General features: G+C 38.0%; 1 protein-coding gene across 2 annotated transcripts; it reads right to left on the bottom strand.

The window, feature by feature from the left end:
* Positions 1 to 3,725: 3,725 nt before the first annotated feature.
* On the bottom strand, positions 3,726 to 7,942 carry MS3_00001855 (uncharacterized protein; the record flags this gene model as incomplete). Of its 2 annotated transcripts, none has more annotated exons than XM_051209359.1 (3): positions 3,726 to 5,263; positions 7,742 to 7,836; positions 7,867 to 7,942. In XM_051209359.1, coding segments are annotated over 3 exons (399 nt in total), but the record flags the coding sequence as incomplete, so codon positions are not given. The 2 variants fall into 2 exon arrangements, with proteins under 2 accessions (XP_051074812.1, XP_051074813.1); XM_051209360.1 differs by having other exon boundaries at positions 7,742 to 7,826.
* Between the last annotated feature and the right edge of the window lie 5,777 nt (positions 7,943 to 13,719).

Raw genomic sequence — 13,719 nt, 5'->3', positions numbered from 1 at the left:
TCACTATGGAAATTTTCGCAAATTCATTTAGCCCAATCGTGATTATATGACTAACTTTCAGATGGATTTTCTTAATGTGCAGTAGGAAATCGAGAAATTTGGAACCAATTAAGTAGGGAGAAAGCATGAGGGAGTTCAGAAAAGTTGAATGTTAAATAATACAGTTACAATCAGAGGGGGGTTTTGTGGAGATTGTAGTAATTTAATAATTGAACTCATTAGCCAATTGAAGCTGAGGAGTCCTATACTAGGATGGAACGGCCATGCAGTGCTTCCAGGTTTTCCATGATGGTCTAGCTTCAATTGACTCATGAATTCAATTATTAAATCAATCCAATTACATCTTGAAATGCCAACCAAATTAACATAAAAATGTTTATCTCAGGGGAAATTTAATGAAATCGCTTAACAGGAAACATGGAAAATACATCTTTATTACCTGCTCACATCTACATATGAAAGTATAAAATCCAGTTGTCTTTATGAAAAAAAATTGTATTCTATCTGCAATGCTAAATCTGTGTTAATCGTATATATAATCTAAATAATTACCACTTATAATTGAAAATTTTATTTTCACTATTCCAAGTTACCATTGATATCTTAATGATGATAAAATAAACAGATATAAATGTGAATTCGTAATTCATTTAGAATACAATAAACAAAGTAATTGAAACTATGGGTTATAATCGTTCAACATTTATCGATCTTCATTTTATTGTAATTTATATATTTGAATGTTTCATTCTAGACTCTAGCTATTGTTTGTTAATTTTGACAGGACATTTAAAATATAGTAAAATGTTGTAAACTACTATGAATAATAATGACTGAAACACTAATAATCTTTAATATTCATTAACTAGACAATAGTCTGGTAAAATATTTCTGTTACAAAAGACTTTGTATTGTTATAGAAACATAATAAAATTCATAATGCTCAAAGTATTTTACCTTAGCCATGTAATCATTATACAAGATTATAAGTTAAACCAAACAACCAAAATAATTATATGTTACATAAAGATGATTATTAAAGATGGTTTTCGCAACGTTACAATATGTTTACTTTTCTTGCATTAAGGTTAATGTTCTGAGAGTGATTGGAAAAACTTATTTCGGTGGAAGACGAAATGTGTAGTAATTAATGATTTCGGAAAGTAATTAGTAATGTCAGTGTCTAGAATCTTATCCTGCTTCTGATCAGAGATAAATTCTGCTCCAAGACTAGATAAGAACTCACATCATAGTGGATAAGACGCAGAAGTTTTGCTATTGAGCTCTTCAAGTGTAAATTATCTACTGCTTAGAAATGGATAAATTACTTTATTCAATAAGCTAATTGATAGTTTATTGATAGAGTCATTAACTTCGGCACTGAATGTTGAGGACTTGATGAGTTTCTTTCAGACTGAAAATCAGTTAGTCATAAGCATCGTAGCGCCTGAAGAAATATTCTTAGTAGCAATGTTGGTTAAGAAGACCAAACATTAAGAATATTCTTCAAGAATGAGGAATGAAAGAGTTTGTATGAAAGAACACTGGAAGGAGATAAACAGTAAATGCATCTGTATCAGTGTGACCAATTCTGGGGTACGTTACCTGACGTCACCGACTACAGCTTGACCGTAGCTGGTATCATGGTACAGTGCTTGTGATGGCCTAGTCGACCCATAATTGCTGGAATACTAGTTTATTTATTTGTACTACTCCAAAGAGGCTGGTTGGAGGTTGGCAAACCTAAAGGCAGTAAACCTAAGACTTGGGAGCAGAGTTGTATTACAGAATGTACAGGAGTGTGGAGGTATTAAAATGTATCCTTCAAATCATAAACATCTGAGGCGATGCTGTTTTATCCCTATGGAAGGAGAGAGTTGTAAATGATCATTGCTAAGCATGAAACACCTCACCTTGCCCCACAGTCTCCGTTTCTGGTAGTATGGTTTATAAGAGAAGAGGCTAACAAACTAAGAACTACTCACGAAGCGGCCGTATTTTGTCGATTTCAGTTGGCTGCTCCTTAAGATACTGAGTCACACTTTCAGGTAATCAAGACCTAATCCAGATTCTATAACATATCCCTCAATAAAAAGTACCTTCTCATAGTGTGAGCAACCGAAGAAAGGAACTTACATATCTGTAGCAGCGCTCCAGGTCACTTTGTTCCCAGTTAGACTCAATGTGTCCTCTTGATGGATTGCAACAAGTACAATACCTAAGATATATGGTTTCGTTCTGATTGTTTATAAACACGAAATAGTTCAGTGCAATAAAATTATTCAAAACGTATTGTGTTAAGATGCTATGAAGTTCTGATAAATGTCATCTGTTGATTACCTATTATACAAAAGAATATTGAGATAGCTCTTGTGGTAAGCGATTAGAGCTACAGTTCCAGAATACAAGAAATAACAGGTTGATCAGATAACAAACTAAAAAGACCATGAGCTTTCCACCATGGCATTTGTGTTGCATCTAGATGATACCATGGAAATATGAAGTGAAACCCTGTGAAGCTCCATGGATTTTTGTAGAATCTTTACAAACTTTAGATACCTACCAGTTCATACCAAAAGATTGGGAATACAGCAATTTTTGTAGGTATCTTACACATAAAATCTCAACACTTGCTCAAGAACAGCAAAACTTAGTGTTCAGGACGTGGTAACAAGTTGAAAGCAGTGAGTTTAATAGAACGCCAGTAAATAATCATAAAAAACGTTTTGGGTGGTGGACAGGGAACTCTGAAGAACAGTTCAACTGGTCCATGTCCCGAACAACATCAAGTGACCATACTATGGTCCTTGGTCGGTGACTAACAATTCACTTAAAGAAACGGACACCCAGGCCCACTCACAAGGAAGATGCAGTTTTCTGTCCAAGTCACGTAACTCAGTCTACTGATGACAATCCGATTGGTTACCATCATGGAACACTAACTTTCTTGGGTTGGATATATTTTACAAATATTGTTGGAGGGGCTTACATGTCGTTCACTACTGTGTTGACACTAAAACTATGTGGGAAAAACAAGGTCAATCTGTGACATGGGACAATAAAGTCGTATTTACTTGGTACCTGTTGGTCATCATGACTACCTGGCTGAAATCTTACAAGTGATTGTCTTGATATGTTGGTAAAAACAACTCAGAATAAAAGTCAGTGGAGATCATTTCTCAGCTTTCTATTATATTCACCTCAGACAGGAATAACTTGGTGAAAACATGTTCATGCTTATTTTGATTTAACTAGAAGTATTTTGCTTTGTTTCTTATGTACCACTTAAAAGTGTTAATTCAATTCAATTATTTATTGTCTGATGAAGTGGCTTACACTAAGCTGTGAAACCTCAGAAGTTCAATTTTCTATTCATTGGAATATTAAAAATGACACTATTTTTATTATCAACAATCCACCCAATGCTTAATTTGTTTAAAATTATCAGGTTGAACTTAGGTTATGATACTTAAATTCGACTCTTGTTTGTTGTTTACTGATTGTATGCCTTTCCCCTCTTTTTCTTCTATGTTATTTGTCTTGTGCGCTGTTGCATTAAGCTTTTTACGTATCATAAATAAGTTGGCGTGAGTTAACAATACTTCGAAAATTCGGTATATTAATTGCGAGATTGTGAGCCTTAGTTGAATACAGTGGTTTAATAAGTCTTATAAATCCATAAACAAGCATGTTCAGCATTTAAGACTAAGGAAACAAAGATGTGGTATCAGTCTAAAAACTTTGACTATTAGCACGGGAGAGCAAACTTCTTGGGAAGTATCCATAAGGTAACCACAACAGATGAACGTATTATATTCCATACAGCAACATGTGATAAATGTTATTGCTTGATTCTATCAGTTTTTTTTCTTCTACATATCTACTTCTGTCTATTATTTTTACTCCGCTTTTCATCTGTTGAATTTTCCCAGTTTTCATGTGAAAAGTGGGGAAACAAATCAGCTTACATTCATGTTGCGTAGTACATGGTAATAATCATTTATCAGTCCAACGAAGTTTAAGGTTTACTGTCTAACTTGATTTAAATGTTCTTAGTTGTGAAACGTATCTTACTAATGAGGCAATTTATCTACTAGATGACAAGAAATTAAATAGAGGATACTGTTACAGTCAAGTAAATATTTGTATAAGAATCCCAAAGTTATGCAATAATCGGTGAAGTACTTCAAGCTCGTTCTCCATGCCACAAGATCAAAAACAATCCATAACCACAAATATAGAATGAGTTGACTAGCCTGCAAAGAAATGTATGTATTTGAGATATCAACAGACCAATACACAGAAACGGATGAAAACTGTATGAAGTTTAGCGAATCGGTCACACCAGGTTATCTAACAAACAGGCTTCTATCAGTACCTAGAGCTTAGCAGTGTCAATAGAGTGTAGCTTCGATAGTGCAAAATTAATAAACACATGGGGACAGATTTGGGCTACTTATTTATTTATTATTTTACTTAAACACAAACATTGGTACAAAGAGAAATGTGCAACACAATTTATTGGATTCGTGTGTGCGCTGAGATGCTGCCTGGGTCCTCAAACAAGCAGGTGGTTTTCTTAGAGAGCCTTTGACCCAGAAGTTTGATCCACAAGGCAGTGGAGCAACGTTAAGAGGTGCAGTTCCACGGTGGTCTGTGGCCAAAAATAGGCTCAAATGCCATTTTCCCTTAGGATCCTGGGGCCCATGCGCACCATTAGTTTCGAATCAGGGTACTCCAGATCCCCCAAGTGGATCCTCGGTATCAACCAACCCGGTTAAAGCTCCGGACATTCGCCTTTCATCCTCAGTTTCGTAAACAACAAGCCGGCTGAGAGAAAACAATGAGTAGGACTTCACTGGCAGTGGCTATATACGCTTGGCCATATGGGAGCATTTTGAGAACGCACTTTCCCCACCCTCAGTCGTATCAGGGCATTCAGGGGGGTGAACTAACGAACTTACGGTTAACGATTCAGTCTAGATGCTGTCATCTGATCTACTAAGCTGCAAAAGAAGACAGTTTACAAGTGATCTTATATTATACAATCATCAGTACAAACAGATTTTAGTTCTTCAATAAGTTTGCGAGATGTACAAGGAGGTGAAACTGCTGAACTAAGTCTAACTGGAGATGGCATTATTACTTCACGAAATTCGCTTTCTGATTCTGAAGATGAATCTTCATTCTCAGATGATGAGCCTGAAAAATTGACTGGAAGTTTCAATTGTTCGTCGTTTTCACCGGAAGGTATTAGCAAATCCTATAAGCAAAAATAAAAACTGCAATAGTTCGTAACCTTATAAAAAGGGCATACTAGAATATAATTCATAAGAAACGTACTAACATAATGTCTGAGGAAAACTAAGTTAACTCGACAAATGAAGTACTAGGGACCAATAAAAGTCACCTAAGGGTTATCAGTTGGTAATTGTGTCAGTTCAAAACAAAAGAACTCACCATCGTTGAATTATTCTGCCTAAATGTTTATTTTAATCAGGATATTTATATATCGGCGTGCGTAATTAGATGAGACGACGTTTCGCCAAAGCTCTGGAGTTCTCATAAAGACTCTCCACTAAGTTCATATACTGTTTGGTACGCTTTTAAGTGACGTACTACCGTACGACTTGTTGACTAACGGATTCACGAGAGGAAAGTCTATGTCCTAGGGGGCACTTGATTTATGTAAATACAAGATAATGGAAAGACTTATAACAAGACTAAAATAGGTGTGCACCAACAGAACGGTCATGCCTTGAAAGTGCTCACGAGATTACAGCTATTAAAAAATCTGGAGAACAATAAGAAGTGAGGATGATCATTCTGATCTCCAAGCTGATCTGGACGAATTAGTTAGATGGGCTCGAGGTTGGGGCTTAGAAGTTAATTTTAGGAAGAATGGTACGGTAATAGCTACCAGTATACTACTGATGGTACATTTCTTTCATGAGTTCAGGAACATAAAAACTTAAGAGTTATAGTAAGTCACGACTTGGAAAAAAACTACGCACTGCAACGCAGCTGTGGCCAAAGGATTTCGTGCGTTGTGGTCACTTCGCCGAGCATTCAAATGCTTTGACGAGATGTTCCGAATTTTATATCCCATCTATGTAAGACCACACTTAGAATACTGTATCCAAGCAGCTGGCCTATATCTGATTAAGGATACTAACTCGAGCATATTCAGCATGTGGGAACAAAATCAGCGAAAGGTCTTTCTAAACCCCCTTACGATGAGCGCTTGTGACGCCTACACCTTTCCCATCCTTCGTATCGTAGGATGCGAGGTGACCCTATATTGGCATTTCGTATCTTTAATTACAACTAGGGTGTTAATATGTCTTATCTTTTTGCTCCCTCCAGCACTAATAATCCCAGAAGTCATAGCAAAGTTCACAAACCTCGATCTAATAAACTTAAAGTGAGGTTTCGTTTTTCTCATCAGGTTGTCAATGACTGGAACACTTTGCCCGAACAGGTGGTATCAGCCTTATCAGTGAACATTTTCAATGAGAAGCTGGACCTTCACTGGAAGACAAACTGTCAGCATTAACACAGGTCCACCAATATACTATCTTTATTACTGAAGACTAAAGTTAAACTGCTTCAGTAACAGATTTTAATAGGGTCGACAACAAACGGGAAGCCAGAACTCGATCCCAGTATGTGGTGTTGAATCTCCTTCCAAATCACTAGCTGACACATCTAAAACAATCTCCTAGTGAGGACATTTTATGGAGAATCAGTTGGAGTTTCCGTACGAGGCCTTACATTTTTAACACTCGGAGTAGTTTTAAACTACAGGCTGGAAGTGACTTCATAAGATTCAATGGGTTCAGAGCAACCCTACATATTAGACTCTCTCGCAACTTTTTAACTGCACAAAATATATCAACAAGGCTCTTGGAGAATAATGAAAATTACCACTTAAACCCAAGCAATATTTTTGTCATCCCTTTGGACAAATTCCGGACTATATATATAGCCATTGGATACTTCAATTCATTTCCACTTTAAAGCATTTTACGACCCGGAGTTCTCTAGTGACCATATTAGCTTAACAACGATGACTCGAGTGATTCATGGGTGATTATAACCTTTACGGTCCCCAATCAACCGAACAAATATTAGCTCTTAAGTAGTTTTGGGATAGATAAGGTCTTAACGTATGGAGATCGTCAATAAACTAAATGGTTAAAGTATAATTTATGGACGACCTTAAAGCGATGCCAATGTTGTCCACCTACTGATTAGAGCTAAATGAGGGGTTTAAACCTGTGTGAAGGATAAGGATTGTGACTTACAGTTGATGGTTAGGTATTACATCTAGGGGTTTCATCACGAACTGATGTAAGCTAAGACGCCAAGACGTGATTTAGCCGAATGAATAGAGAGTTTGGCGCAAAAATCCAAGATCTATTACTGTAAACCTGATTGGTTCGTCCATAAATTATGGTTTCGCTAAGTAACTGTCTACCAAGCCCGGTGCAAGATAAGTTTGGAGAAAACTCTTCAAAAGTAGTTCCAGAGAATCTGGTCCAAAATGGCGCTTGTAAGTGAATGAAGGGCTCAAAATAATGAATTGTAAAACATAATAGCTACAAACAGGGGTATCTACGATTCCCTAAGTTTAGCGTACGAAGTGAAAAATACGGTAGCTGCAATTTATACTGCCCAATAGATAGTAAAATTTGCTCAATTTAAGTGGGATTGATGAAATAATCAATAGTTTACTAACTAATTCAATGTATCGACCATCATCAGCTTCACCTTCCATTGAATCAACTTTGACTTTTTCGGCTTCTTCAATTAAACTAGTTACCCTTGATATGACTATACAGTAAGGAAATGAGGGTACCTTACTTTCTCTTGTTCGAGAACGATTTAAATGCTGTCGATTTATTTTCAGGTCCGATAACTTCATAACTGTAACACATACCTTTAATTTAAGCGGACTGCTATCAGTCTTCAGTTTTCAGTAATAAGGATAGTAGGTTGGTAAACCTGCATTGATCCTGACACATTGCTTTCCAGTGAAGGTCCAGCTTCTCATTGAAAATGTTCACTGATAAGGCTGATACCACCTGTTCGGGCAAAGTGTTCCAGTCATTGACAACCTGATGAGAAAAACGAAACCTCACTTTAAGTTTATTAGATCGAGGTTTGTGAACTTTGCTATGACTTCTGGGATTATTAGTGCTGGAGGGAGCAAAAAGATAAGACATATTAACACCCTAGTTGTAATTAAAGATACGAAATGCCACGAAAGATCATCTCGTGTTCTACGATAGATAAGGGGAAAAGGTCTAGGCATTTTAAACGCTCATCGTAAGGGAGTCTAGAAAGACCCCTCACCAATTTCGCTCCAACACGCTGAATACGCTCAAGGGATTCGGTACCCCTTACCAGACACGGGCTAGCTGCTTGGACACAGTACTTGGATACTGTACTCTAAATGTGGTCTTAGGTAAGTGGGATATAAAATTCGAAACATTTCCTCGTCAAAAGATTTCAACGCTCGATAAAGTGACCACTGCGCACGAAAACCTTTGACAGCGGCTGGTTTGCAGTGCGTAGTCGTTTTTAAATCATGACTTAATACTACTCCTAAGTCTTTATGCTCTTGAACGCATGGAAGAGGTTTACCCTCAATAGTATAACGGTAACTATTACCGTGACCGATGTGCATTAGCACACTCTTCCTAGCATTGATTTCTAAGCCCCACTCTCGAGCCCATCTAACTAAATCGTTCAAGTCAGTTTGAAGATCCAGATGATCATCCTCACTTTTTATTGTTCTCCAGATTTTTACATCATCCGCAAACAATAATGTCGACGACCTAAGCAACAGCGGTAACTTATTAACGTAGGGAAGGAAGAGCAGTGGGCCTAAGATGGTGCCTTGTGCTACACCACTTTTGACCGGCTTCCAATCGGATAGCGTTCCGTTGACCCTCACTCTCTGTCTGCGGTCACATAAGAAGTTTCCTATCCACTCATATAAAGTACCTATTATTCCGACGCTCATGAGCTACTGCATAGGACCTAAGTGTGAAACCTTGTCAAATGCTTTGCTAAAATCTATGAATATCACATCGACAGACAGGCCTTTATCTAAGGCTGCTGTCCAGTCCTCTCTCGCAATAAGCAAGTTAGTCAAGCATGAACGCTTGTTACGAAATCCGTGTTGCTCAGGAGCTAACAGATTGTGTAAATCTATGTGGCTTAGCAACCTAACCCGAATTATCTTTTCGAGTAACCTAACGACTATGCTAGTTAGGCTGACAGGCCGATAGTTAGGTACTATCTGTCTCTGACCGTCCTCAAATATAGGATTGACCATAGCGTCTCTTCAATCTGTAGGGAGTTGAGCGAGTGAAAGGGACCTGTTGAAGAGTGTCGCGAGCGGTTTTGAAATGATGTCCGCAAGAGATGACAGCAACTGTGGATGTAACCCGTCAGGGCCCGGTATCTTATAAGGTTTGAGGTTAGTTATCAACGGAAGGACAGCTTCCCCATTCATCCTTACAGATTCAATGACTGGTATCTCGGTGTGAGTGGCACAAGTATTTGTTATAATAAACGTAAAGTAGACTTCGCTAAAATAGTTTGAAAAAGTCTCAGCTTTTGCTCGATCTGATTCAGCTAGTATATCTGAATTTTTGTGTAACAGTAACGGGGGAATACCATCACTACGTTTCATTTGCCGTTTAACATACGAAAACAATCGTTTCGGACAAGTACGGCTATCATATACTAACTGTCGTTCGTAAGTGGTACGGGATTTCGCTATGGTTTTCTTACAGATATTACGGAATTTTCGGTACTCACGCTTGAATGGTGCATGACCTGTCAACAAGAATAAGTCCCAGAAATGTTTCCTACGCTTTAACAGCTTCCGAGTTTCCTTATTAATCCATGGACGGCAATGCGATAGCTTGCGTGCTGACCATGGGATATACGGCGACGTTACGGACTCGAATGTAGCCTTAAACTTATTCCATTCGTCTTCCATCGATCCATCCGCGTCGACCGTCCAATCAATCGTGATAGCACAGTTTCTGGTTGCCGGAATATTGGCTCGCCAGATATTGGGACGGGGTGGAGCATTTACGAATTGTATACCATGTGTCTCAAACTTAAAGTGAATTACAACGTGATCACTGTTCAATAGTGGGGAAAGGTGCTGAATATCAAAGACATCCTCACAGTGATAGGTGAGGGCGAAGTCCAGTAGTGACGGATCATGATTGAATCAATATGTGTCGGTTTTGTGATACATTGTACAGGTGCACACTGAATAACGGTAGATAAAAGGTCGCTATCGAAACCACTACCTGGAGCTGTAAGCTCTATCCAGTTGATATGCGGTGTGTTGAAGTCCCCAATGATGAGGCAACATTCTGCCATACTCCAAGAACAGATGTGCCTTAGGATAAAGTCATCTGCAAGACAAGACGGACTACGGTATATTCCTCCTATAATCACTAACCCATTTCTAGATTTAATCTTACAACATGCAACCTCACATGTGCTACTGATATGAGCCTCCGATATGGTTGATTGTATACGAAAGCGATCCCTAACGTGTAATATTATACCTCCCCCTTTGCGACTTGAAGCTCTATCACTTCTAATACAGATATAGCCTGCAATGAAAGGAGAACAGTCTATATCTACGGTGACCCAAGTTTCTGTAACAACGATTATATCGGGACATAATTCTTCCACCATCAGACTTAGCTCGGACGTTTTATTTCTAAGACTATGTGCGTTCGTGTAGCACACACTTAAGGTGTTTTGGCAATCAATCGCTCTACCCATACAGGCTTCGGAAGCATTGGCTTCCAAGAACTGACCATTCGAAAACCCTTAATGGTAAGGTCATTTTCGCCATTTAACTTGCGGGTTCTCAATTCAGTAAGAGCATTCTTCCACTTGGTTCGATCCTCAAGCGGCCAATCTGCTCGAATACGGATATTTGAGTTACGTTTTTCATTAATATGTCTCTTTCTTCGGAACTCCCATATATCCTATATTAAATACTTATGTCACGAGCAGGCAATAGGTTCAGTTTCGTTTTGGAAAGGATAGGATACTAGGTAGCTTGTGTTTATCTGGATAATGATGGTCTTTCAAATGACTCAACCTTCTTCCGTAAACGTCGATAGATGGAGTGTTGAGGTAGGGAATCCCATTTACTTAGGATTCGATGGGAAAGTCGATGGTCAGCTGACAAGTTATTTGTTCTGAGCTTTCGAACATTTTTGTAGTGCCCTCACAAATTCTCTATCCTGGAAGACAAGAAAAATGGAGCCAGAACAGCTGCAGATTTAATAAGGGACTAATGTTTTGAGCTATCGTCCTCATTTTAAGAAACAACATCCAATCCTTAGTGCCATCCAACGAGTTAGTTCTAGATACTATCCTGAACTACTTCTATTGATTAAAGCGGGTATTCTCAGTTTTCGGTTGTACGAATAGGAGATCAATCAACCTACTTTAATTGTAACCAAAAGGGAATAAAGATGCCACAGATATTTGGAGTTTGACAACGCTTTAACCAGTAACACCTAATATGAAACGTACCCACCAAGTGAAATCAAAAGACAGAAGCGAGGAGGTTCGAAGATGTATTTGATAAGTTATCAATATATCGAGGATTGTCTGATCTGATCTGGCTAGCGATTGCAGGGTTTGTTGAGCACGGCCTTCCCACTCGTGATCTGATTAAAGCGTTGTCAATCTCCGAATACCCGTGGCATCTTCAAGAACATTGAAAATCCCTCCACAGCGTTTTGTTGGACAGTACTGTCATTTATTTGTTTCTCCTCCCTGTCGTGTATTTTCACCTTTGTTCAGATCTCGTTTACCACACCTTTTGTTCTACAGTCTTCCTCGTCTGAGCTTTCATTATGTGATTTTAATTGTAGGCTTATCTCTTGTCACCTAATTTCCTGTTGCGTGTTGCCAGATTATTGACAGTAGGGTCGTGTTTGACTAAGCTTAAGGTAACGGCGTGGTTCAGTGTGTGGCTGTTAAGCCTATGTCTATCTGCTTGGGAGGATTGCTGGGATCCCTGCAGATTAAGATTTGATCCCATCTTATTGGGAGTACTTTTATCGATTCTCAGGTATCAAAGCTTTTGGTATTAACTGTTTCTTTTATTGTTTAGCGCGCTACTTTGCGTTAAGGAAACTTTTGACTATATCATACAGGCTGTACCGTTTGAGGTAATTTAATACGAGTATTTTAAAAACGCTTCGTACGCTATACAGAAGAACGTAGTCTGGCCTATTTGAATAAATTTTGATCCGTCAGTCCTGCGTTCAAACCGAATACCGGCAGTTCAGTCGTTACATTAATCCTTTGATTTTTTATATTGCTGTGAAAATCACGCCTTGCTTCAAGTATAGTAATAGAAACTGCTGACATTACATGTTCTGGTAGATTTCCGTAATTCATTGCTTATTACAAGAAAATCTGAGCTTAAACTATTCAATCTCGGTTCTGAACTTTCCTAGAATTTCCTTTCAGATGATCAGGGCTAGATGAAAGTAAAAAGTGAAGCATATTAGTAACGATACCCATGTCAAGTAAAGGGTAGCCAGTTATAAGTCACCTAGTAATCGGCGCTAAGATAACAGAAATAGTTTGATACATCTCAGATTGTCTCTGTAAGATGAGTCAGCTAGATATTACATCATTTCCGTCCTTCTTCTTTGGACTCATTCTAACCTATACACTACAATCTTGGAAAAGGGTTAACCGCTTGGATAAATACAGCCTCACAGACTTCGGATACAGTACACCCAACATTTCTTCATTAAGGTAATGAAATGACCTACAAATAGCCCACAATACCCTAAAATTGTTGTCAGCAGTAGCCTTGTAGTTACTCATAGCTCTAAGATAGTTGCTTATTATGACTACTAAATAATTATAACCTGTTGCTTTGGGTAAGGGCATTTCAAATATTACCTGATGATATGAACCGTTGCAGTTATTCATTTGGAAAGAATTAACTTCTAGTGACTACCTATGTATCCATAAACCGGTGGATTTAGGTCTTCCTGTAGTATAATCCTATCTGAAATACTGTGTATGGGTCCCTGAATCCTTATGTCACTTGCAAAGAGTTCACTACAGTTGATAAATTATTTACATAAGGTAAATAAAGAGTAAGGCGAAGAATCATACTTTGGTGAGCTTGTAGAATTATGGTCTGCTTTGTTATCGAAACTATTATAAAAATAGACCTAATCCTAGAATTGTAGATTTGTCATGATGTGACTGCCCACTTTATAAGATTACGTGGAAGTCACATCACTGTTTACACTGACTCATAGCATCATAACAATTAACGATGTGATACTTAGTACTTCTGAAGAACACAGATTTCAAATGAATAAAGATAAGTTATAAAGAATGACGACGTCTGTGAGGCCTAGTCATGCCATCCAATTAAATTGTTGAGTGTTCCCGCGTTCACCATTGTCGACCTTTTCTTCTTGCTAATTGTTAAATGTAAATCTTTTCAGTAATTATGTACTCAGCTTATTTGCCTGTACCCGTTTTCCCCTATCACTGAGAAAATCACTTATCCAGTTTCTAATTTCTTAATGGATTGAGAAACTTTCTAGTTTTACTTTAGTACCTAAGTGACAATCTTTACTGAAGGATTTTCTTAGATCTATGTGAAATTACATCTACTGG

This window comes from Schistosoma haematobium, chromosome 1 (genome assembly GCF_000699445.3).
Source record: "Schistosoma haematobium chromosome 1, whole genome shotgun sequence".
NCBI classification, from domain to species: Eukaryota; Metazoa; Platyhelminthes; class Trematoda; order Strigeidida; family Schistosomatidae; genus Schistosoma; species Schistosoma haematobium.
This window is presented reverse-complemented; position numbering and strand designations above follow the sequence as displayed.